At 41.5% G+C, this 26581-nt stretch overlaps 1 protein-coding gene across 1 annotated transcript in view; it reads right to left on the bottom strand.

Moving 5' to 3' along the window:
* Window positions 1–10207, bottom strand: part of aldh9a1a.1 (aldehyde dehydrogenase 9 family, member A1a, tandem duplicate 1) — a 36093-nt gene extending 25886 nt beyond the window's left edge. The window contains exons 1-3 of the mRNA XM_078561600.1: window positions 10089–10207; window positions 9813–10006; window positions 296–441 (exon numbers count right to left, since the gene is read on the bottom strand). Coding sequence (XP_078417726.1) covers window positions 296–441; window positions 9813–10006; window positions 10089–10117 — 369 coding nt within the window. The 5' untranslated portion in view covers window positions 10118–10207. The remainder of the gene's footprint in view (window positions 1–295; window positions 442–9812; window positions 10007–10088) is intronic.
* Between the last annotated feature and the right edge of the window lie 16374 nt (window positions 10208–26581).

Raw genomic sequence — 26581 nt, 5'->3', positions numbered from 1 at the left:
AGTTCATTCACCCCTCCATTGGAGGCCATAACATTATCTATCTAGCTCATAAACTCTGGCATTCCCACTTTAAACCTTTCTGCACATATACTGCTCTCTCACCTTGAAGACACTCCTTAAAACCTAGCTCTTTGATCAAGCTTTTAGTCACCTGTCCTAATATCTCACTATGTGGCTTGGTGTCAAACCTCATCTGATAAAATATCCTGTGACATTTTACTATGTTAACGGATATGTGTAAATGTTAAGTTGTTATTTCAGCAGGCAGTTATAAATCTAGATATATCCCTCTTACTCTAATGAGTCTTGCAGCCTCAAGTAAGATGCGGCTTCTTTCCAGCCCAGACAGTTGACTCCAGGTGCTATATGCTGTCTTAGCATTCTGCACAGCAAGCTCTACTTCCTGTTGGCCTGAACAAACGAAGTCACATATCACACGACCTATGAAAAAAAAGGAAAAGGTTAAGTCCTAAAGCACAGGAAGAGAGCCGTCAAATGGGCACAGTGAAATAGTTCCATTTTTAGAATTTGCTTTATCAAAATACTTCGGGTAGTGTGGAACTGAGGTCTAGGAAATTCTCACATACTATTAACTGATCTAATTAGGGCACTACACGGTCCACAAAACTAAATTATTTTGGCAACCAAACCAAAAATACTGCAGATGCTAGAAATCGAAAATAAAAACAGAAAATGTTGAAAAACACTCAGCAGGTCAGGCAGCATCTGTGGAAAGACAGGCAGACTTGAATTTATCTAGTGCCTTTCACAACCTCAGGACATTCCAAAGCACTTTACAGCCAATGGACTGCTTTTTGAACTTTAGTCACTGTTGTAATATAGAGCTGGAAACAGAGTCAATGTCTCAGGTTGATGACTTTATATTCAAACAGATTTTGATGAAAGATCATCGACCTGAAACATTAACTCTGAACCACACTGGGTTATCGTACTCCCATTTACTTGAATCATTTTGTTGAATCAGAAGCAAGTCCTGTTACAAATCATAAAAGACTGTCATTCCGATATTATCTTGTGGAAAATTCATAGCTTGGCAGTATAGTTGAAAATAACTCCTTTACTCCCTGGAAGGACAGTACCTCTATTACAGGAAGATCATGCATTGTTGTAATTTCAAATAATCAACATTAATGGTGCTGGCCAGCCCACTGATATGGGAGGGAAAAAGGGAGGAGCGAGGACAAACTGATCTATGCCAGTGTTTATGCTTCACACACGCGTGCTCCCACCCTGTTTCCTCTGATCCATGCCCTTCTACTCCTCTCTCTCTCATGTTTATCTCACTTCAATTTAAATGCAGCTATGCTACTTGCCTGAACCACACCATGTGGTAGTAAGTTCCATATTCTAACCACTGAAGAAGATTCTCCTGAATTCCTTAATGGATTTATTATTGACTATCTTATAACATGACCTAGTTTTGGACTTCTGTAACACTGTAATTTATCTATCTGTTGTTGTTTGACTCTTACTTTTGCTCATTTAATTTCTTAGTGAATTGATTTGTAGACTGAAATATATGACATGTCAGTGTTATTAGTCTGACAGTCAGGACATAAGGAGCTTAAGGTGCCAATTCATATTATTTCCAGTATGCGCCTCATCAATAAAAGGGGCTCTTGCTTCACCTGCCACCAGCTATCCTAGATTCTTTTGACCTTAGACTTTCCTGTGACTAACTGTGCCCAAATTGTATTACCTATATCCTGGCATATGGCAGTCAGTCCTTTCATAAGAGAAAGGGATACTGTTGAGGGAAACAAAAATATAAACAGGCAGCCTGAAAGGAATGAAGAACTCCTATTTATACAGTGCCTTACACAACCTCAGGACACTCCAAAGCACTTTACAGTCAATTAAGTGCTTTTTGAAGTGCAGTCAACTGATGGAATGTGAGAAATTATGTGACTTACATTGCGCCACGCACAATGCAAAACTTCTCTTCCATCCACATTTACCTCACATATGGGACCTGCACCCTCTTCCCCAACAGTCTTCCTGTGGAACAGTTACAATTACTACAGGCAGCTATCTTGCTGTTGCTCTCCTTCCCAAACTGCTCCAGTCACTGTCACTTTCTCAATCTGTTCCTTGCAATATCCACTTTCTCCCATAGCCATCATGATTGGATCTACCAGCAAGGTGTTCGTGCTGACAAGTCCCCAGGTTCTGATGAACTTCATCCCACGGTCTTAAAAGAAGTGGCTGCTGAGATAGTAGATGCATTGGTTTTAATTTTCCAAGATTCTAGAAAGGTCACGTCAGATTGGAAAATAGCAAATATAACTTCTCTATTCAAGAAAGGAGACAGAAAGCAGGAAACTACAGGCCAGTTAGTTTAACATCTGTCATAGGGAAAATGCTGGATTCTGTTATTAATGAGGTTGCAGTGGGGCACCTAGAAAATCTCAATGCAATCAGGCAGAGTAAACATGGTTTTGTGAAAGGGAAATCAAGTCTGCCTAAATTAGAGTTCTTTGAGGAAGTATCTAACAACATGGACAAAGGGGAATCTATGAATGCCTTTCCAGGAGGCATTTAACAAGGTGCCACATCAAAGGTTACTGCACAAAATAAGAACTCATGGTGTAGGAGATAACATGTTGGCATGTATAGAGGATTGGTTAGCTATCAATCCTTATTGTTTGAGGCATAAACGGGTCATTTTCAGGTTGGCAAGATGTGATGAGTGGAGTGCCACAGGGATCAGTGCTGGGGCCTCAACCATTTATAATTTATATCAATGAATTGAACGAAGGGACCGAATGTATCATTGGTAAATTTGTTGATGACACACATGTAAGCAGGGAAGTAAAGTTGTGAAGAGGACATCAGGGGTGTGCAAAGGGATATGGATAGGTGAAGTGAGTGAGCAAAAATTTGGCAGATGGAGCATAACGTGGGAAAATGTGAACTTGTCCACTTTGGCAGGAAGAATAAGGAACCAGCAATATAATCTAAATAAAAAGACGCAGAACTCTGAGGTACAGAGGAACCTGGGTGCCCTGGTACATGAATCACAAAAAGTTAGTATGCAGGTACAACAAGTGATTAGGAAGGCAAGTGGAATGTTGGTGTTTATTGCAAGGGAGCTCAAATATAAAAGTAGGGATGTTTTGTTACAGCTGTACAGGGCATTGACAAGACCATATCTGGAGTACTATATATAGTTTAGGTCTCCTTATTTAAGAAAGGACATAATTACATTAGAAGCAGTTCAGCAAAAGTTCACAACTGATTCCTGGGATGGTGGGGTGTTATCTTAGGAGGAAAGGTTAGACAGGTTGGGCCTGTATCCATTCGAGTTTAGAAGAATGAAAGGTGATCTTATTGAAACATACAAAATCCTGAGGGGACTTGACAGAGTGGATACTGAAAGGATGTTTCCCCTGGTGGGAGAGACCAGAACAAGTAAACACAGTTTAAAAATAAAAAGTCTCCCGTTTAAGATGGAGATAATTTTTTTTCTGTCAGAGGGTTACGAGTCTGTGGAATTCTCTTCGCCAGAGTGGTAGAAACAGGGTCATTGATTATTTTTAAGGCAGAGGCAGATGGATTCTTGACTAACAAGGGAATCAAAAGGTATCAGGACTAGGCAGGATAGTGGCTTTGAGGCCACAAAGATCAGCCATGATCTTATCGAATGGTGAAGCAGGCTCAAAGGGCCGAATGGCCTACTCCTGCTCTTAATTCCTATGTTCGTATGTTGCAGTGCAAATATAAGGAGATCTATTAAACTGCTGTGGTGAGTTCATTAGTGCTTACTCTACTCTTCTTGTGCCATTCCAACTTCCATAAACTAAAAATTTTACATTAAAATGATCTAACTGCAGTGTGAATGAAACAAAATGAAATGAAACTACATTTGGGAACTTCACTTCCTGGCCCCTATGCCAGCTAATATTATAAACAGTTCCCTCTCTTCAGATGCTGTCTCCCTTCTTTTCAGTTCCTCTGTAATCACCACCCCTCCCCCACTTCATTAACTCAACCCTAGCCCTCTGCGCTGTTACATCTCCAACATCCTTGAACAGTTGCCTCCCAAATTCATGTCCATCTTTCCTGAAACTATACCTTTGAACCTGTCCAATCAGGTTTTCCACTCCTGACATAGTACTGAAATAGTCGTAATCAAAGTTACAAATGACATGCACTAACAACTTTTATCAGGTTCCACCTCAGCCAGTTCAACCTCATGATGACCTTGCTCGACCCTTCCACTCAGTGTGTTATCAGGATGTTTGCCTAGCAATCAGTCTTGGATGAGCCACAATTTCCTCCAGTTAAACCCTAGAAACATTTAAATCTATTGTCTGTCTCCTCGCCAAAAAATTCATTCCCTTGGTATCAATTTCTTCCATCTCACTGGCCACTGTCTCAGATTGAACCCGTATGTTTGCAACCTCATCATCCTACCTGCACTGAGTTTCCAACCTCATATTCTGTCCATTGCCAAGATCAGACTTCCACCTCTGAAATCGCCTGCCTCCGCCCTAGCCTCGGCCTACTGTTACATCGTTAGGGACCATTAGTGTTTAAAGAGAAATCCAATTAACTGACAGAACTATGCCACAAGATTTTACATTCTTAAACAAAAAAAGTTATTGTTTAATTCTTCTTATATACAAAGTGCTATTAACTTAACACTATCATTTTTAATTACTTATGTTATGAACTCAATTCTACTTTTTACTTCCACGACCCCCTCCAAGAATTCCCTTATACAATACTACAGTCTTGAAGGTATATTCACTTTTGTAGGGACCAACCCAAAAGCTATGCCATAGCCCTCCAGAATTCATTTTAATTCCCCTCAGTGTTCCAGCTATTCTCCGAGGTAAATCTCTTATGGGATCCTGACACTGGCTTTTTTGGCTACGCGACACCACCTTTTTTTTTAAAACAGGCCTCACAACTGTGGATGCCTCAACTCCTTGTTCGGGTTGCCAGCAGATACCCAACTGCCTTCTGACAGCTTTCCAAGCTAACTCTGCTGACTGCTTTCTACCCCATGGCTCTGTGAGGATCACTGTAGGTTTCTTCCACTAGCTGCAAGCTGCAACAAATCATCCAGCTGCTTTTTCCCCTCACAAAATCCAAACTGAGATTGGGCCCCACTTACATTCCATGTGGTGAACGATGAAGTTAGTATTTTCTCTGCTTTAAGTGCAGTCCTGACCATCAATCATCTCCCATTGGCTCTCTCAATCCAGCGAGATGTGGTCTACACCAAAGCAAAACTGCAACTGCCTGCTTTCTCAGCAAACACCCAGCCAAATTAAACAAAATAACTTACTACTCCCATTACCCACCTCTATGACAATGTGGCATGCTTTGCAATATTCTCAAACAGAAATGTAAACCCAAATGATTAATTTATATTTCTAATGGATGTAATTGCCCTCTTTCCCAGAATTACTAGTTTTTAACCTCTTTGGAGATAACGATAGACACCATCGCTCTACCAAAAGGTCCAGAAATGGGTCATTCATTTGTTCATACTTTTAGCCCTGACCTTAAAGATAAACATAAGGTAGCTTTTAGCTGTAATTAATTCCCAGGTTGTTTGAATTGCATTCACTTCAGGGCTATTGCCAGTTTCTCAATCAAGATTTTCTACTTAACTTACATTTAACATTTTAATTCCTAACCTAAAAATGATATCCCTAAAACTAAAAGTCATATTCTAAAAGATATAAACCAAGAACTTGATTTTCACAACACTATCTGCTGCTGAAATGCTCAACCATGCATTTCTTACTTTCAGACGCAATTATTCAAAATCTCTTCTTGTTGGCCTCCTATCTTCCACAAACTTCAGCTCAGGCAAAACGCTGTTGCCTATACCCTAATGTCTGCCAAGTCCCATTCATCCCTGTGCCTGCTGACCTACCCTGGCACCTGGTCCACCAATGCCTCAAATTTAAAACTCATCCTTATGTATCAATTCTCCCTTTGCCTTGCCCAACCCTCTCTCTGTAACTTCCTTTAGCACTACAACCCCCAAAAACTGTCTTCTTCCAACGCTGGCCTCTTATGCATTCCTCATTCTCTTTGCTTCAGCATATGCAGCCATGTCTTCAGGCTTCTAGGACCTAAGTTCCAGAATTCCATTCCTAAACCATTCTGACCCTCTCCTCCTTTATGATGGTCCTTAAAATCTGCTTCTTGGACCAAGCTATTAATCGCTGCAACCATTGTCTCCACCTCTGGCTCAGTGTTAATTTTACTTAAATGGAGTCAGCTGCTTAACTCAATTCACTGGGGATGTTACCAATACTTGAGATAAACAGCAAATCTTTAAGAGTTTGTTAAAGTACAAAGCAGACAAGCATATCCCTAAAGTCAAAATTGGAGCGCATGGCAAGGCAAAGCCAAGATATCCAATTGGTCATGTACGAAGGCAAATGAGAATAAAGCAAAAAATATTTTCGTAGATTAGAAGAATGTAATTTTCCAGAAAACAAAAATGTATATCATCTAAAATTAAAGGAAACAAAAGCTGCTATTTAAGCAGCTAAAAGGTCACTGGAGAAGAATATAGTAAACAGTTGCAGCAGGAATGGCAAAATCATTTTAAGCTACATTAGAATTTAGAGGTTGTGTTAAAGGCCGTATGTGTCAAATGAAAAGATCCCAGGGAGAGATCCAAATGGACTCTCAGACAGAGGTATGAATGGATTACTTTGCACCAGTCTTTAGTCAAATTGTAACTGTTAAAGTAAATGGTTATCATCTTAATTAGAATTAAAACCTTAAAATAGACTGGGCTGCATTGGGCCAGGTGGATTTTAACAAGATGGTACACGTGCTTGGCGAGCACCTTGTCCTCTCTTTTGGCGGCTGGTTAGACAGTCAGGGGCTATGCCCTTGGGTGAGAAGGATGCACTGTGCACCTCCAAGCAGGAGCTGGACCTGTTCCTGGAACCGTTTATACTCTACAAAAGGTAGGCATTAATTAATATAAGACACAGTCAATGGGATCTCCTGGACTTGGTTTGATCCCCTTGAGGAATCGGAGAGGAGCTTTCCAGACAATTCTCTCCCCCATAATTTGACCTTGGCTTTTTGATCTGTTTTTTTTATCTCTCCCAGGCCACTACCTGGCATCTAGGGGATAGTCTCTTGATCTGATGCACAAGGTATCTCATTTTTCTATGTTCACAAGTCTCAACTGCCCAGGCTTGCATCCATTGGCCCCAGGTGTGGGGCTGTTTCAAGGTACCCTCCTGGTGTTTTGTTACAATACAGTGTACTGTTATGACACATTAAAGCATGCTACTGTGGTTAGCCTCAAGTCAGTTAGCTCCAGTTGTGAGACTATCCACACAATGTTTTGCTATCGCATTTTGAAACATGTGTTATACTGGAGGCAACGTTAATCTGTTCTGCCACTTCACCCCCAGTGTAATGGTGGGGGTCTCAGACTTTTGATTCAGTGGTTCAGTAACAGAATTTTCACAACTATAAGTGCGGGTGCAACAGTTTTCTGCACCAACTCCTGCAGGAACTAGGAAAGCAAACTAGAGGCACAGCACCTCATCTTCCGATTGGGCACTTTACAGCCTTCTGGACTTAACATTGAGTTCAACTTCAGACCATGAACTCTCTCCTCCATCCCCACCCCTTTTCGATCCCCCTTTTTTCTATATTCATTGTTATTTTTTTCCCCCACTTATTTTCATTATTATTTAAATTTCTTTCCATTTTTATTCATTGCTTTATCCCCAGCTTTTAGCCTATTTTTGATCTTTTTTTCCCCACCACCCTCCCACCCCACCCCACCTCACCTCCACTAGGGCCACCTGTCACTTTCCAGAGCGCTTACCCTGGTCCAGCCATTATCACATTCTGCTTTCCACTCTTAATGTCACCATTAACGCCTCCTTTAGCCAGTACCACCTCTATTAACAACCCTTTGACCTTTTGTTAATGACATCTTTTGCAATCTCTCCTTTGCCTCCACCTATCGCTGACCTTCTATCCAGCTTCACCGATTCCAACCCCCTTAAACACTATATATTTCACCACATTTCTACTTCCCTTTAGCTTTAAAGAGTCATATGGACTCGAAACATTAACTCTGTCTTTCTCTCCACAGATGCTGTCAGACCTGCTGAGTTTTTCCAGCATTTTTTGTTTTTGTTCTTGCAGGAACTAGATCTGCTCAGAAACTCCACACCAAAGGCAGCGTGACTTATTTAATGTCACAGTTATATGTCAGATACTGTTAGAAGCAATACCCGTTATCAGAGCAAGTTAGAAGCATCTGGTTATACCAGTGTCACTGTGCTGTAGGCAGGGGAATCCCACAGCTGCACAGACAGAGATTTAAAACAAATGCTTAAAACACAATCACAGAACAGCGTGCTTATATTTATAATATAAAAGGCATGTCACAGGAGCATTATAAAACAAAGAAAGAGCCACATAAGGAGCCACTAGGTCAAATGGCCAAAAGCTTGCTCAAAGAGGTACGTTTTAAGGAATATCTTAAAGAAGGTAGAGAGGGGAAGAGGTGCAGGGAGGGAATTCCAGAGCTTAGGGCCTGTGGCTCATTATGGACTCATGTGGCTCCTGACTTTAATCGTCCAAACTCGTTTGCATGGTTATTAAATGGCTTGTTTCATTTTTTAAAATGTTTATTAACATTGCACTTACAGAAAGTAGCATTCAAATAACAACTTTTTTGTAAAAGCCCTTAAAACGTTGCAAGAATGTCTCCATCTTGTTTTTCAGCATTACTGACATTCCAATAACAGTTTTGCGGCTCTTAAGATATTGCATTTTTGACTAAATTTTTAAAATGGCTCTTCTTGTTATTAAGATTACCGAACCCTGGCCTAGGCAAACTGAAAGCCACCAATGACGGGGCAATTAAAATCAGTGTTGCACAAGAAGCCAGAAGTAGATGAACACAGATATCGTGAAGGATTGTGGGGCTGGATGAGATTAGAGAGAGAGAGAGAGGGAGAGGTGAGGCCATGGAGGAATTTGAAAACAAGGATGAGAATTTTAAAATCAAGTTGTTGTTTGATTGGGAGCCAATGCAGATCAATGGGCACCGTGGTGATAGGGGAATGGAACTTGCTCAGTTAAGGCACAGGCAGGGTTTTGGATGAGCTCAAGTTTACAGAGGGTAGAAAGTGGGAGACCATGGGGAATAATCAAGTTTAAAGGTAGCAAAAGCATGAATGAAGGTTCCGGTAAATGAGCTGAGACAGGAGCAGTCAGGCAATGTTACGGAGATGGAAATAGGCCGTCTTAGTGATGATATGAATAAAAGGTTGGAAGCATATTAGCAATAGCTAACTTGACGTGCCACTATCGGAAACACAAAGGTGATAAAGCTGAGCACTTAGAACCCCTTTTGACGTTGTGCCAATTGCAATTCTACCATGGCATAAAAGCCAAAACGGTGCAAAGAAACCTTGAGCCAGTCTGAGGCCTTTAGCCAAAGATCCAAAAACTCATGCCCATTTGCCTGGGATTATAATGCAGATGAAGCCACCCCCACCAGGCAGTACCAGTGCCCTATGGCAAAGTGCTTCCAGATACCAAGGAGTGGGAGATACTTGTACTGATTGTTGTTATATTCACACCACTGCAGGTGCACAGCATCAATGTTCTTGTTAAATGCAGTTTGGTTATGTGCTCAGACCAACATTTTGAACTCTTTGCAAAAAAAAAAGACCATATGTTTTCAAATTATTTCACAGGGTGCATTCATTGTAACACTGGGGGTGGAACTATCAGTAAGAGAGCAAACATGCCCTCCGCAGACGCGTTACCTGAGGCAGGTTCATGCACCTTCTCAATCCTGCTGTCCCCATCCCCTCTGGCCGGCTGTACCCGGCCCCCGTGCCGGTAGTTCAGCGGCTCCTTGAGCTGGAAAGCGCCGGTGGAGGCGGCGCGGAGCACGGAGGTGGAAATCAGCCGAGTGCGAAGGATCTCCATAGAGAGTGGAGGGCAGGCCTGGTTAACACTGGGAGGGAGAGGGAGAGAGAGAGAGAGAGAGGGGTTACAACTCAAACAAAACCTCTGCAGTCACAACAACTTCTGCAAACATTTCCAAACATTGGGCTGTGCAAACCATTCAAACTGCAAACTCTGAATGAAGCTGCCTGCACTGTAACCATGGGATGGACTTTGTCTTTCCTCTCCAGCCGGACCTCCCCCTCTCTGTGATTGGAGAGAGGGGTTTTTTATCTTGCATGCAATGCACTTCGGCATTTTGTTAAATTCTCTTTTATTACTTTGCACTATTGGGAAAAAGAATTGGTTTTAAATGTTTGACAACATTTTGCTGCACAAAATGATCTTTTTTTTTCCTTGCTTCTGAAGGGGACCTCTACTTAAAAATATCTATTACTATTTGCATCACTCCCCCTGTGTCAAAAACCACCCCTGTCAGCAGTTGCACGGAGGCGAGATGACGAAGGGACGCTGAGCTACGGGAGAGGCGGGGTAGATGGAGGTGGAGTTACCAAAGGGTGTCCAGGTCCAGGGAGGGAATTGTGCAGAGTGAGCCCAGACAAGGTGGCATGCAGGGAGGGGAGAAGGCATAACAGTTCTTAGCATTTGTGGTGCAGGAGACACGTAACCAGACATGGAGGGGCAAAGCCATGTGGCAATTTAAACATGAGGATGGAAATTTTAAATTGGAGGTATGTGGGGGACAGGATATCACCAGGAAGAAGGAAGTCTAGGGGGTTTTTGGGGGCCAGGCAGGAAAGTGGATTTAAGGCCGCCATCAGATCAGCCATGCTGTTATTGGATGGCAGAGCAGGCTCAAGGGACCAAATAGCCTACTGGTGCTCCGATATTTTATGTCCTTATGACAAGGGTGTTGGGGTGAGCAGGACTTGATGAGGGCATGTGTAATAAACTTGGTGTACTGGACAGGTTTCTTGTTTGAAACAGTAAACTTTATTTACAGAGCTCCTGATGAAGCTACATGCTTGAACCAGGTCCACAACTAGAAAGCTCCGCCCCTAAGACTACCAGCACTTAGGGCTGATCCAACTATACAGTCACATGATCCCCAGTATGAAAGGTTCGACTTACAACCACTACAGACCTCCCCCTTTAATTTTGTTTTACCTCCGTTATTTACAAGAATATCTTAATCCATAACATATACAAATATATACAGTTCATGCAATTATGGATTAAGTCTCTGAGGTGATTTTCTGATTCGGTTAGAGCAACGCAGTTCTAAGATTTGAGATTCTACCACTGGATCAACTTGATCAGGAACTGCAGCATCAGGGACATCCTTAGACAATGGCAGTTCAGAATTATTCACTTCAACAGAGATATCAGGTATGTTTATTCTATGTCAGTCTAGTACCTCAGGGACCAAAGGTTCGCCTTCAACTGCAGGTGGAGTAACTGGTTGGTGGAATGTCTCTCTACTTTCAGAACAATCTGGTTTTCCACTTCCACTTGGTATGATAAAGGTCCTGATTCAGAGACAATTATACCAGGAACCCATCTAGATCCAAAATTTCACATGAAGACTATCTCTCCCACAGTAAATTTTCCATCTTTACTGTGAATATTGTGATTCACTTTCTGACTACCCTGGTTCTTCCCTACCTTCCCCTCTAAGTTAGGGAACACCAGACGCGACCATGTACAACGGCGGTGTTTCATCAGTAATTTGGGCAGTGTTGAACCCGTAGTTGCATGAGGAGCCATGCGATAGTTTAGAAGAAATCATGAAATTTGTGTTTTTAATGTTCCTTCGGATAATTTCTTCATTCCTGTTTTAAAAGTTTGTACTGCTCTTTCTACTAACCCATTGGATGAGGGATGATGCGGCGCTGTTTTAATACGTTTAATCCCATTTAAGTTCATGGCCTGAATTTTCCCGTTGGCGATTTGGGGGCGGGGCCCGCTCGCCAACGGGAAAATGACGCGGGATGATGTCGGGAGGAACCCCCGACGTCATCCCGGTCCATTTAGATATTGAGGAAAGCAGGCGGACAGCGAAATCAGCTGTCTGCCCGCCGACCTGTCAATGGCCAATTAAGGCCATTGACAGGATAATTCAAGTAGTTAAATGCCCTGCCTGTCCAGCCTTAAGGCTGGAGGGAAAGCCAGGAGCCCCAGTGGGCTTCTGATAATACATAAAACCTCATCCACTGGTGGGATGAGGTTTCATGTCCGTTTTTAAAAACTTTAATAAAGTTTATGTGCTTCTTATTAAGATGTCCCATCTCGTGTGACATTGTCACATGAGGGGAATATGTTAATAATTTTTATATTTTTCTATTTTTAAAGTTTTTTAGAATGTCAGTAATCTCCCTGAGACAGCACTTAGTCTCAGGGAGCAGTCGCGTGAAAGAGTGCACTTTGACAGCTGGGGAATCCCTCCCTTGCCCCCGCACAGGAAGCGCATAGCGCTTACTGTTGGGCAGGCCGCTGAGCGGGCCTTAATTGGCCCGCCCACTCAAAATGGCGGCGGGCCCCGTTTCGGTGGCGGAGTTCAGCTGCCCGTCTGCCGCCGAGCCGGTGGGGCCCGCTCCCCAACCAAAGGCAAAATTCTGCCGCATGAATCTCTGGAATTACATCTAGTGAAAGCAGCACCATTATCTGAAACAATGACTTCTGGCAGGCCATGTAGGCTAAAACATTGGCACAGCTTTTCAATAGTTGCACACGATGTAGGTGATCTAACTTCATACACATCCATCCACTTAGAATGCATGTCAGTGATCACTAAAAACACGGTACCTAAAAATAGACCTGCATAATCTATATGTAGTCTAACCCAGTGTCGACCAAGCCACTCTCATGGATGCAGTGGAGTTGCAGGGCAACTTCTGTTGTTGCTGAAACTGGAGACAGTGTTTAACCATTTTTTTCTATATCACTGTCTATACCTGGCCACCAGATATAGCTTTACGCAAGCATCTTCATTTTCGAAATGCCTGAATGTGCACTGTAAAGCACTGTCAAGAGTGGTTCTCTTCCTTGTGACGGATTGACGACTCTTGCTCCTCACAACAAGATTCCACCTTGACAACTTAATTCAGTTTTACGAGCATAGAATGGTTTTAATTCTTCGGAGACTTGTGCATTCGACCATCCTTGCAATACCTGTTCTCGGACTCTTGATAAACTTGGATCCCGGTTTGTCCAATTCTTTATCTGCTTTGCACAGACTGGCGAGGAGTCCAGGAAATTCAACACAAGTACAACCTCTGGAGGCACTGGAGCATGTGTAATTCTATCTGGCAAAGGAAGACGACTGAGGATGTCTGCATTTGCTATATGCACATCTGGACAGTGCTTAAAGGTGTACTCATATGCCGCCAAAATCAAAGCCTATCTTTGAATTCTAGCAGAGGCTATCGGCAGAATTGCTTTATCTTCACTAAATAAACTCATTAGTGGCTTGTTATCTGACACGATGGTGAAATGTCGACCATGCAAATATTGATGGAATTGCTTTATATTAAATATGACAGATAAGCCTTCTTTTTCAAGTTGTGAGTAACATCTTCTTGGCTGCAGAGAGGGTTCTGGAGACATATCCTGTTGGCCTTTTGGAACTGTCTCCCATCTGGTGTGACAACACTACTCCCGCTCCATAGAGAGGTGCATCATGGGTTAATATTAATTGTTTTGATGGGTCATAATGCACTAGCAGACATGATGAGTGTAAAAGCTTCTTGACTTTAATGAAGGCTTCTTCTTATTGTGCCTTCCAGACCAGCGGTGGTTCTTCTTAAATAATAAATGTAAAGAGGTTAACACTGTAGACAAATTTATCATGCCCAAAAAAGACTTGAGTTCAGTGACACTGGTAGGAGAGGGTGCCTCCCTGACTTTCTCCTCTACTGGATGTAACCCTTGGGCATCCACCTGATGACCCAAAAAAATGACTTCAGTCACTTGGAAAATACACCTCTTTTTTTCAATCATACACCAGCCTCCAAAAATCTCCTTAAAACCTCTTCTAGGTTGGCCAAATGTTTGACTTACGTTGATCCTGTGATCCAGGTACACTACAGCTCGAGGAAGTCCTTTTAATAGGCTTTCCATGGTTTTTTGGAAAATCGCACAAGCAGATGATACACCAGAGGGTAGGCGTGTATATTAGTACAGGCTCTTGTGCGTGTTGATGGTTACATACCATTTGGATGTGCTGTCTAGCTCTAGCTGTTGGTGTGCATGGCTCATGTCCAGTTTGGTCTAGGATTTTCCTACAGCTAGCTTAGAGTACAAATCTTCAATCCTTGGAATTGGATATTTGTCTAATTTATCAGCCTTGTTCACAGTTCATTTGTAGTCTCCGCAAATGTGAATAGTTTGATCTGGTTTCATCACAGGGACAATGGGCGCTGCCTATTCCGAAAATTGAACTGGCTGGACGATGCCTAGCTTCTCTGAGCATCACAATTCTGCATTCACCTTCTCCTTTAGGGCATAAGGCACTGGCCTTAAAGAACCTCCGAATCTACATATATTTTTGCTTGTAGGCCTTTTATCTTTCCCAATTCATCACAGAATTCGCTGTCATACTTTTTTAACAGCTCGGGAATTCCCCCTATTCTAACCTGAAAAATTTCTGATCAGCTGAGCTTAATTTCTTTCAACCAATCGCAACCCAGAAGGCAGGGTCCTTCACCTGTTACAACAATCACTGGCAGCTGAGCTGTCTGTTTTCTGTAGGATACAGGTACAGTGCCAATGCCTTTCACCTGTATTGCCTCTCCAGTGTACGTCTTCAGCTGAGCCACGGTTTCTTCCAGATTCAGTAGCTGGGTACCTTCACTTAGGTACTTAAAGATGTGTTCTCCCACCGCTGTGGTCGATGCTCCTCTGTCTACCTCCATGACTAGAGGCTTTCCATTTACTTGAAGGGTGACGGTGATTGGTTCAGTCTTCACTGCCTTGAGGCTGTATAGGGAATAGATATCAGTATCAGCAGCTTTTGGTTCATTTCTATTGTGCACTTCAATCACCTTGGCATGCTGTCTGATTGGCTGTCTTGATTTCACCCTGTATTGCTTTATAACCTGCCCTTTTTTGTGACAGTAGTGGCATTCTGCCTCTTTAAATCTGCAGGTTTCCAGTACATGGTTGCCCCCACATCACTGGCAAGATGCTTCCAGTATTCCTTATTGTATTTTGGGCGGTAGAGACTGTTTCCAGCTTCATGGTTGTCTCCCTGGGTTTTGCGCCATGCCCGGCAGTAAGTTCCTGCCCCCACTGAAGAACGAATCCATGTTGCACACTTTGCAAAGCCTGCAAGTACCTCTCAGCACTCTCCATTACTGGCGCTATTTCCATGGTGCGCTTCAGATCAATATTAACTACTGCAAGTAAACGGCGCTGAATGGCATCGTCATGTACGCCGTAAACCAAACGATCTCACAACATGTCATTGAGAGAATATTTGAAGTTGCAGTGCTCAGTCAACTGTTTAATTTACTGATATACGTTGTGATTGACTCACCTGGGGCCCTTACTCCAGAGCTGAATTTGAATCTTTGCATAATCACCAATGCCTTAGGCTAAAAATGTTTCTTCACGAGGTCTACTAGCTCATTAAAAGACTTGGAATTGGGCGTGGTCGTGGCTGTCAGACTACCGATGAGGTTATATGTCTTGCTTCCGCAAACACTTAGAAGAATTGATTTCTGCTTCTCCTCCGCTGTTATTTAATTCACCACAAAGTAGAAACCTAGGCGCTCTATGCACCAACTCCACCCATGGACGAGTCACACAGGTAGATTCTGCCAAAGAGTGGCATGACTGGTGAGTATACTTTTCTTCCCTTAAAAATCAATATACTTACATTCAGGAGGCGAAGTATAGCGTCGGAGCTATTTATCCTCATCGCCAATTGTAATGAGCTTGGTGTACTGGACAGATTTCTTGTTAGAAACAGTAAACTTTATTTACAGAGCTCCTGATGAAGCTACATACTTGAACCTGATCCACGACTAGAAAACTCCGCCCCTAAGATTACCCGTGCTTAGAGCTGATTTGTCTGTACAGTCACATGATCCCCAAAACAGTATGAAAGGTTTTACTTACAATCACTACAGCATGGGAAATGGGCAGAGTATTGTGGATGCGCTGATATTTATATAGAGGTTGGGAGGCTGGACAGAAGCGTGTTCAAAAAGTCAAATACCATGAGATTCCAGGCATTACCTTTACAGTACCTTGTAAAAACTGTTTGTCCTTTGTGTGTATGTGTGTGTTGGGATTTAAAGGGGTATATAGTTATACTTCCGGATTACAAATTGCCTTGCACCCAAAGCAGAGTAAATGATTAAATGAACATGATGTACATATAGGCACTCAATGTATCCAGCTGTAATTACATCAGAGTGAAAACCCAATACAGTACAGCATTTCTCTTTTGTTACAGGAGATGGGAGCCGGCAGAGCCTGTCTTCTATTGCTGCTGTGACATAAAGCTAAGTATGGCCCCGCACTACAGAGCATGGCCCTTTATCATTGTTTCTCAATTAAAATACATTCTCAAAATATTTAGTCTTGGTCTCCTTACCTTGTTACGACCGGGGCGGGAGGAGTGCATGGTTTCTCTACCCCGACTATTCCACAGGTTGCACCATAAGTGTAAATGTTTAATTCACCCATCAAAATGGCCACTTGTTTACTTTCGCTATTGTTAGACAGAGAATAAAAGAGACTTTAACCAGGCTTCTTTCAATAAACTCAGAATGATTGATTTATTATACAATGAAACTTCTTTTTTTAAAAAAACAAGTTGCAAAACTGGTTAACATACAATTTGTAATCCGGAAGTGTAACTATATACCCCTTTAAATCCCAACACACACAAACACACAAAGGACAAAACAAACAGAGTCTCTGCAGAGGGTGGCATTTGAGGGGGAGAAACCTTCTCGCCAATGTGAAAATCAATGAAAAAGGATAACGTTTGAAGGGTTTTAACACTGTCAATCTTGTGCTCTTGCATGTGAAGACGGATCACTGGTCACAGAAGTTGTCTGGAGGTTCTTTCCAAAGGAGCTTCAGAGTAGAGGAGGACAGAGCGGAATCAAGTCCTTGGGATCAGTCACTCGTCTCAATTTCTCAGGTTTCCAAATACAGGCAAGTCATACTGAGATGAGGATTTCTAGCAAGATACTAATAACTACACAGAATTTCAGTCATGGCAGGGGGAGAGTGATTTGGGCAATCTTCCCCTTTTGGTTTATTCCCAAAACTGAGTCCAAAAAACAAGTTCAAAACAAAAACTCATCTCAGTCAGGCGGTTTTCAGAAAATCACCAGGGCCTCACAGCCTGAAAACAGTAGTTCATTTTTCTCCAGCAATTAAAGTTCAAGTAAGCAAATAGTTCTCTTCTCCCTCAAGTGCCTTGCTGGTCATGTGACTTCTTAGAAAAGGCCGTTTGCTCACAGTCCAAAGTGAACTTATAACCTTCAAAAAAAACAGTTCAGTTCCCAAGAAAATGTCCAAATAATTCAATGTCCTTCCAATTTTAAAAATATGTAGTTCTTAGAAATATGTATTTATAACAATCTAAGGAAAAGCATACTTGTCATAGAGGGAGTGCAATGGAGATTCACCAGATTGATCCCTGGATGGCAGGATTGTTTAAGAGGAGATTAAGGAAACTGGGCCCGTATGTTCTAGAATTTCAAAGAATGAGAGGTGATGTCATTTAAACTTACTAAATTCTTACAGGTTGTGACAAAAATGGATAGGATGTTTCCCATGACTGGTGAGTCTAAAACCAGGGGACATAGACTCAGAATAAGAGGTAGGCCATTTAGGACTGAGATGAGGAGGAATTTCTTCACTCAGAGGATGGTGAATCTTTGGAATTCTCTACCCCAGGGGGCTGTGGAAGCTCAGCCATTGAGCATGTTCAAGATAGAAATTAATGGATTTCTGGCTACTAATGACATCAAAGGACATGGGATAGTGCGGGAAAAAATGACATAAGAGATAAATGATCGGCTTGAATGTCGGAGCAGACTTGATGGGCCAAATGGCCTACTCCTGCTCCTATGTTCCTATGTCCTACTTTGCCATGTTTGTCAACAATGTTCAAGTTGAATCCCTGATCTTAACAACTTCCTCTTCACTTTTTGTGATCTTATGTCATCTCTAATGTCTGGCCAAGTGGTAAATCATGGTCTCCATCCTTTTTGAGCACTGGTGAGACTATTGTAAGTTTTAATATTTGGCTCGGACAAAGTTACTCAAAACTTTCTATTGAACTGTAAGCAATAACTCTATAACAGAATAGATCCAGTATTGTCTGAAGAAGGTTCAATGGTAGCATGCAAACTATTGGAGCAAATATGCAGCATCATTTCTGGACAGACTGCATTGTCCATTTTCATATTTTAAGTTTCCTTGTTCTTCTGTTTATGCTAAGATGTAGCTGAACTGATTACATATAGAATTTATAGCACGGAAACAGGCTATTCAGCCCAACTGATTCTTTCTAGTGTTTCCACACAAGCCTCCTCCTCCTCCTCTAATTCTATCAGCATTTACCTTCTATTCCATTCTCCCTCATGTTTATCTAGCTTTCCCTTAAATGCGTTATGGGATTCATGTACATGGGCTCACTACACACCGCTAACTTGCTGGGAGCTTATGAAAAATCATTTCCAAGCCATAAGTACCAATTCTGTTCTCCCAACTGCCCACAAGGATGTTGGTATCATATTAATTATTCTGAAGGCCAGAATACATCAAATTTCCGAAAAGTCATTCTTGAAGAAAGAAGCATTCTTCCCATTTCCAACATGACAAGGAGGAATGAACATTCAAGAACTTGTCAGAAAAGTTGTTATTTCATTATGCCCATAGAAAAATATATATTAGCAGTTGACATATGATCTCACAACATGTCTGTTATAAATATTAAGGTCTTGCCTTAGAGATTCTTGAGTACAGCAGCGTTAATCACTTCTACGCACCTTATGTGTCTGTACTGTCCCATATCTAATTAGCGTAAACCAGGGGTACAATGATGGTATCACCTTGCAGTCTGAACTGGATATTCATGTCCTTTATACATGTGCTTCAATCTTTTCCAAGACAGGCAAAGGAAAACTTGAAGAAACAAAGCCAGATGTGAATGGTTATGATGTTCCTCTTCACAGAAATTGAACTTACAAAGCAACAGTTAAGATCAGGATCATTTAGATCAACCTGAGGAGACCAAAGACGACCCAACGCAAGGAAGGCTACAAATTGATTATGTAGTTGAGGGGAAATCAAGATCAAAGCTTAGTTTATTAGTGTTTAAATCACCTATTGTAGCAGTGCTTTTTAAAAAAAAAATACTTGGTTTTAAAGCACACTTTGTTCACACATTTAAAAGCAACTCTTTCCACCTCCCCTCAAAAATCCTTTCTATTAAGAAAGGGTGGAGCATCTATGCATCAAATAGGTTTTGTAACCTTGAAGGGATCCACCAGTTTCAGCTTAGTAACAAAAAAAATACATCATGCAATACTTCTGTCCTTATAAAACAGTATATCTTCTGACTTACCATAAGCAACTCGTTGAGCTGAAGTCCTTCAGGGGTAATATCAATGTGTGGAAATGAAAAAGCCTTTTCACAAGCATATTGTTGGTGGCGGTTGTCCCTTGATTCAAGGATGACGATTACTCAGGGTCATGAGTTTCAGCCATGAGTCTTCATGTGGCTGAACAGGCCGATTCTCAAACCGCATATCTTTGGGCGCAAGGGGCAGGACGTTCCACGAGGTAGTAGGATCCAGAGTTCAGGATTGCTTCCTTTACTTTCCTTCTCTTGCACCACTCTGTCTCATCGTTAAGACATTGTGACTCAAATTGTGAAGCAGCTTGATGCGCAAGGTGACACCATTTTGAACAATTGGTAGCAATCTCCTCCCAGTCATTAATGTCAATGCTGCCTTGCTTCAAGGACAGCTTCAGAATGTATTTTCCTTTTATTCTTTGTTCTCCCCTGCAACGTTGGTCATTTGAGAGTTGAGAAAACAGGATCTGGCGGAGGAGATACTTTTTGGCCATCTGGACACAGAGACCAGCCCATTGCAGGGGTTTTGCTTGAATACTTGTAGAGTTGGCTTCAAAGAGGACACTAGCGTTTGTTCGATGGTCCTCCCATTGAATCTGGAGGATGTGGCAGAGGGATTGCCAATGGAATTTCTCCAGATCTACTGCAGTACAGGAGTGTAACGACATCAGCTCTGTACACAAGGACTTTAGTTGACTTGAGTTGTCAAACACTTGCTGCTGTAGTTTGTAGAAGGCTGAGTTGGAGCAGCCAATCCAGTGTTGGATCTCCTCATCAATTATGGCCTTTTGAGAGAAATGACTGCCAAGCTATGGGAAGTGCTCAACATATTCCAGAATCTCTCCTTCGGCATATGTGGGTGGTTGAATATTTGGCTGACCATTCTGGCAACATTTGAGGACAGGTCGAGTTTCTTGGTGTGCAGAATTGAGGAGATCGAGAGTGGCTTGCAAATCTGGTGCAGAGTGGGCAATGACACTGCAGTCATCCACAAACTGTAGATCATGTGGCCTGAAGGCCACTGAGGTTAGAGTTTTCCGTCTAGACAGTATTTAATATACTGACACCAGAGGGAAGTTGATCTTTGACGAGATGAATAGCCACTGTCAGGTAGATTGTAAATAGTATGGGGGTTATCACACAGCCTTGTTTGACCCTTGTCCAGATTTTGAAGGTGTCTGTTTCAGATCTCCCATTCAAGACAGTTGCAATCATATCATCATGAAGCAATTCCAGGATGGTGATGACATTCTTTGGACATCCAAATCTTTGGAGCACAGTCCACAGAGCCTCAAGATTTACTGAGTCAGAATCTTTGGTCATATTGATGAATACAATGAAGAGTTCCTGGTGATGTCCTTGACATTTTTCTTGGACTTTTCTGGCAACAAAGACCATGTCAGAGGTTCCTCTGGAAGGTCTAGAGCCACACTGTGTCTCTGGGAGGATTTCCTCAGCCACAGGAAGGTGGTGATTCAGGAGAATACATATCAGGAATTTCCCTGTTATGGACAACAGGAAATACCTCGATAGTTTCCACAGTGAAATCCATCTCCCTTCTTGATGATAGTTACAATTGTCACATTCCTGAAATTGGAGGGTGGAGGAAGTTCCCTTTTAAGTCACACACCATCCTGACTTGGAAATATATCATCTCCCTAACGGCACTGTGGATGTACCTACATCAAATGGCCTGCAGCAGTTCAAGAAGGCAGCTCACTACCACCTTCTCAAGGGCAATTAGGGATGGGCAATAAATGCTGGCCTAGCCAGAAACGCCAACACTGCATGAAATATATTTTTTTAAATTAACTACAAGATGCACTGCAGGAACTCACCAGGGCTCTTTCAACAGCACCTTCCAAACCTACGGCCGCTACCACCTAGAAGGACAAGGGCAGCAGATCCATGGGAACACCACCACCAACAAGTTCCCCTCCAAGCTACACATCATCCTGACTTGGAACTTTATTGTTGTTCCTTTATTGTTGCTGGGTCAAAATCCTGCAAGCACTGTTGATGTGCCTATGCCACATGGACTGCAGTGGTTCAAGAAGGCGGCTCACCATTACCTTCTCAAGGGCAATTAGGGATGGGCAGTAAATACGAGCCTAGCCAGCAATGCCCACATCTCGTGAATGGAGTATCCTGAAATGGACTGCTCAGTCACAAATGCTGCTGCCCAAAGACTTCTGTTCCAACACAGTCATCCAATGACCTTCACACATCTGTCATGTGTGCAGATTCTTGACTAGGGACTCTCAGGTTCACAACCCTGTCTCCACAGGACTTGGCATGGACTCTGGCAGAAGTTTGTGCATGACTTTAACGTAGGGATGCTTGGGCACCGTCATTGTCCACACAAACTTGATGGGTTGGTGTTCCGATTTCAGTGGCGGGTTGAACCACAATGACTAGGATCTCCTTGCTGCTGCAGCTTTCTTCGGCCTTCGCAGCTGGTGAGACACACTGTCTTCCTTCCCTGTTCTCCCTTTTGGGCCACATTTTGTTTGGCACCTCACTCTGACCTTGCTGCATGGGTGGCCCTAACAGGCAATTAATGCAAAGATAGATGTTTGTTAACTCCGTACTCAGAGAGAAACCAACCAACAACTACAAATGTTGCAAAGAAAAACACTGAGAAACCAACCAACAACTACAAATGTTGCAAAGAAAAACACTGACACCTTAGTGTGTGGTTCTAGTTTAACTCATTTAATCCAGGTGTGACATCTTTCTAAATAAAGCTAAATATTTATCCAGTAAAGATTATGAAAATGTTTTCAGATGCATATATATCTGGATTAAATATATTTGGTGAAAAATCAAAGGTGTTGATTAAGTCTCCCATCACAAATGGCTTGGGTTCAAATCCTATTTATAGCAGTTAGTGTAACCCTGTGTAATTCAGGCTTAGATGCAGCTCTCAGAAGGTTTAGACTTTTTTTTTGTTAATGACACTGTTTAATTGCAAGAAAAACCCATTTCATTAAGCATCAATTCACATGTCACACCAGGGGAAGTAGTGTTCAGTTGGCCAGGTTATCTTTCAGCTTTTAAAATCAGTTAGGAAACATGTCATGTACAATTCAGAAGTGTGTAGCATGGATTGCAAATCTACAAAGCCATTTTCAAAAGGTGAACCTGTCAAAATATATCACTGTGGAAACTTCAACTTTTATTCAAATTAACAGCGCAAGTTGCCATCACTAGTTTTCTGTTGGTGCTGAGGGTTCAAGTCCCACATCAAGTCGTATGTAAGAAAGCTGCACATGTAGAAGGTTGACAGCAACAACGCCATTTCAAATCCATCATACTTACAAATGAGTCCCATGACTCAACAGTAACTGATTCAGCTAGCACACACTAAAGAGGGCATCATTATTTAGTACAGGGGTGGAGGAGGAGGGAGCCTGCCAAATAAAGATTCTGTGAAAGTAACAAGATAAAATGATATGCAATACTTTAAAATGTTTGCCTATTTTGAATGGTAAAAGCTTGTGAGGAGAGTCTCCAAGTTGAACAGATAACCATAAGAACAGAAGCATGGGCCACAATAAAAGAACAAACTTGCATTTAAATAATGCTTTCATGACCTCAGGATATCCCAGAGTTTTCCAACCAAGGAAGTACTGAAATATGCTATAGTTTATACAATTTCAGGAGAAAACAAAGTCAGGAAGTTATCCATGCTTAAGAAATTTATTTTCTCAGCATTCTAAGGTTAGTGTATTATGATTGGATTGCTGTCTATCAAAAATTTTATTTTAAAAAGAGAAATGATTTGCTGAAAGAGAAAAGCACAACACAAAGTTGGGAGAGACTTTTATTTCAATAGTGCTTTCCAAGTAGTTTGAGCATTTAAATTTACATTGAGATCTTATTTATGTTAGATACTGTAAAAGAAACATTACTGGACTTCTCCACATTTCTTCTCTTCCTGCTGCATGTGTGCCATGAAGCTATTAAATGTAATATTATTGGAAAATATTTTTCCTTTAAAATAGAGGTTTAGTCTGTGGGTGTGTCTTAATTGGATTAAATCAATTGCTTTGATGTGTACTAATTTTGAGATGTAAGAGGTAGCGTGCATTTGCATTTTTTGAATAGAGCATTCAAGAAGTGGGGTGAAAACTGACACCTATCTAGCAGATACCAAGCAATATGTTTATATTACTGATAAAATTGGTACTATGAAAGGGGTTTTATTGTTAGAGAGATTTAGTTCAGAGGTTGGTGATACAATGAGAATTTACATTCAATGAGCGGTGCTAGGTATAACTTCAGCAGTGTTGTGTGTAGAGCAGAGGCAATGTGAGATCAAGAGCAGCTGCAAGCCTCCAACTGTCTCCACAGGAACCAAAGTGAAAAGATCCTCATTTTGAATTCATAAGGTGAAAATGCTTTGCCTGGTGTCTGGTTAAGTCTATGGGTTGTTGTTGGCTTATTGGAGATTAGTTTATGAATTTATTAAAAGTTATGATAGTAGTACTTTGTAGCCATGTGTATATATATTTTAACCTGTGTAAATTAATAAAATGTTTCATTTAGTTTCATGTAAAACCTAGAGAACTGGTGGTCTGATTCCTGAATTTAGAGTCGCATCTCAAACATAACTGTCATAATCTATAATTTTAAGTGTTGTTTAAAGTTTCCCTCTGGGATTTTTAAATAACTCAGCTGTACCAACTGCATCGGTCATAACAATGAGTCAATTATTCTGGGACCTACACCTGTACCGAGACTTGGAAAGTGTTACCACATTTCTCCTGGCAAGCTAGTTGTAAAATACAAATACATAAAAATCCAAAATAAAAAAAAACACTGAAAATACTCAGGTCAGCAGCATCTGTGCAAAGAGAGAAAAAGTTCTGTTTTCCTCTCCACAGATGCTACCAGACCTGCGGAGTACTTCCGGCTTTTTCTGTTTATTTCAGATTTCCAGCATCCATAGTATTTTGCTTTTGTTTTAGTACATGAAAATTCAACTAGTTTTATACTGAAAAACAAAATCCTTCCAGATTTTTAGAACTTTAATGGCTGGAGCATGCTAGCATTGTTACACATCGTAACATCATTTCCATCAGCACCATCTGCATTTTTTTTTTGAAAAGGAATGATCATCATTTATTCATTACCTTTCACGACTGTCAAAGAATTAATATCTTTCTCTTCTGTTCAGTGCGCCTACTCAATTTGAATTCTTTTGTCTGACCATCAAATGCTAATCACACCAACAGATTAGGAAGCATTATTGAGCACGACATTGTAAGGAAGACCAACATATGCACAGTAGTTGCTGAATCAAGCCAGTTTCAACAGATTTCTGAATTGATGTGGCTCTCTAACAACTAGTCTTAGTAACTCTTTCAAATTCAAAGGGATCATTGAAATAAATTAGTAAGACAAGAGATGGAGGTACCAATAAGGCTGTTTCTTATATATAAAAACAGGATCCTGGTAGCATAAATCCCTACTGCTTCCCTAGTAGTTGCATTACAAACTATACCTTAATGTTTGCAGATTAATAAGTACTAGGCACTCGTGCGATCAGAGCTGTAAATTTCTTGTTAGAAAAAGACCACACAGTATCCATAAAGCAAAACAAGCTTCTGCTTTTGCACATGTGGTTACACCAGACAAAAGCAAGGCCTGAAATATTCTCATGTATTTCAGAATAGGGGAACCAGTAGATGTAGTGTATTGAATTTTCAAAAGGCATTCAATGAGGTGCCATGTAAAACATTACGGCAGAAGATAAAAGCTCATGGTGTTGGGGGTGATACATTTGCATGGATGGAGGATTCGCTAACAGGAGGCAGGATTAAAGGGTTATTTTCAGGTTGGCAAACTATAATTAATGGAGTGCTGCAGGAATCAGTGCTGGGCCTCAACTATTTACAATCTACTTTAATGACTTAGATGAAGAGACTGACTGTGTTGTAACCAAATATGTTTTTGATACAGATAGGTAGGAAAGCAAGTTGTGAGGAGGATAGTCTGCAAAGGGATATAGATAGGTCAAGCAAGTGGGCAAAAATTTGGCAGGAATATAACGACCCGTAACTTCCAAGCTCCAGGGCGGCGTAACTGAGAGGTGCCCAAAAGATACGTCGGGAAACTACACCCCCCGCCCCGCCCTGGGGTAAGGATTGAATGACAATTGCCTGAAAAGTTCAAACTTCTGTTGGGCAATTGCCCTATAAATCAGAACCATCCAAAAGTACGATATAAATTGCAAACTGAATGATTCTGACTGTCTTACCAAAATAGTTACCCAGAAAAAGTTAGAATTAAAACCATTTGTAATTCCTGGGCAACTGTAGTACTGACCCAAATCCCACCCCCCCCACCCCTAACTTAAAACTTACCTTCTCCCTGGTTTCTCAAAGTGGCTGAACCTTCAAACTTACCTGCTTTACGGCAGCTAGTGCTGTTAAAAAAAAGGCGTGACTTCCTTACCTTCGATTCTGCTGCCCTCAAGATGAGGCCGCAGGAACCCACTGCATTAGACAGTTCTCGCCCAGCCTGAGTCAGAAGGTTGGACAAAAAAAGGAGCGGCTATATTTTAAGGTAAGAAACTAGGAGCGGAGAGGCAATCAGATTCTGATTGGCCTTGAAATTCCATGGGAAAATGTGAGGTTGTCCGCTTTGGCAGGAAGAACAGAAAAGCAGAATATCATTTAAAATGGAGACACACTGCAGAATGCTGCAGTACAGAGCGATCTGGGAGTCCTCATACATGCATCAAAAAAGTTAGCTTGCAGGTACAGCAAGTTTTTGGTCTTCCTTTCAATATATTTGATTTGGAAGTTGTTTAGAGAATGTTCACTAGGCTGATTCTGAGGATGAAAGGGTTGTTGTATTAGGAAAGGATGCCTATGTTTATTGGAGTTTAAAAGAATGAGAGGTGATCTCATTGGAAAATGAGATTCTGAGGGGCTTTTAAAGGGTAGATGCTGAGAGGATGTTTCCTCTTATGGGGGAAATGTAGAATTAGTTTAAAAATAAGGGGTC

This window comes from Cetorhinus maximus, chromosome 17 (assembly GCF_964194155.1).
Source record: "Cetorhinus maximus chromosome 17, sCetMax3.hap1.1, whole genome shotgun sequence".
NCBI classification, from domain to species: domain Eukaryota; kingdom Metazoa; phylum Chordata; class Chondrichthyes; order Lamniformes; family Cetorhinidae; genus Cetorhinus; species Cetorhinus maximus.
Note: the sequence above shows the minus strand (reverse complement) of the source record. Positions and strands in the feature narration are given on the sequence as shown.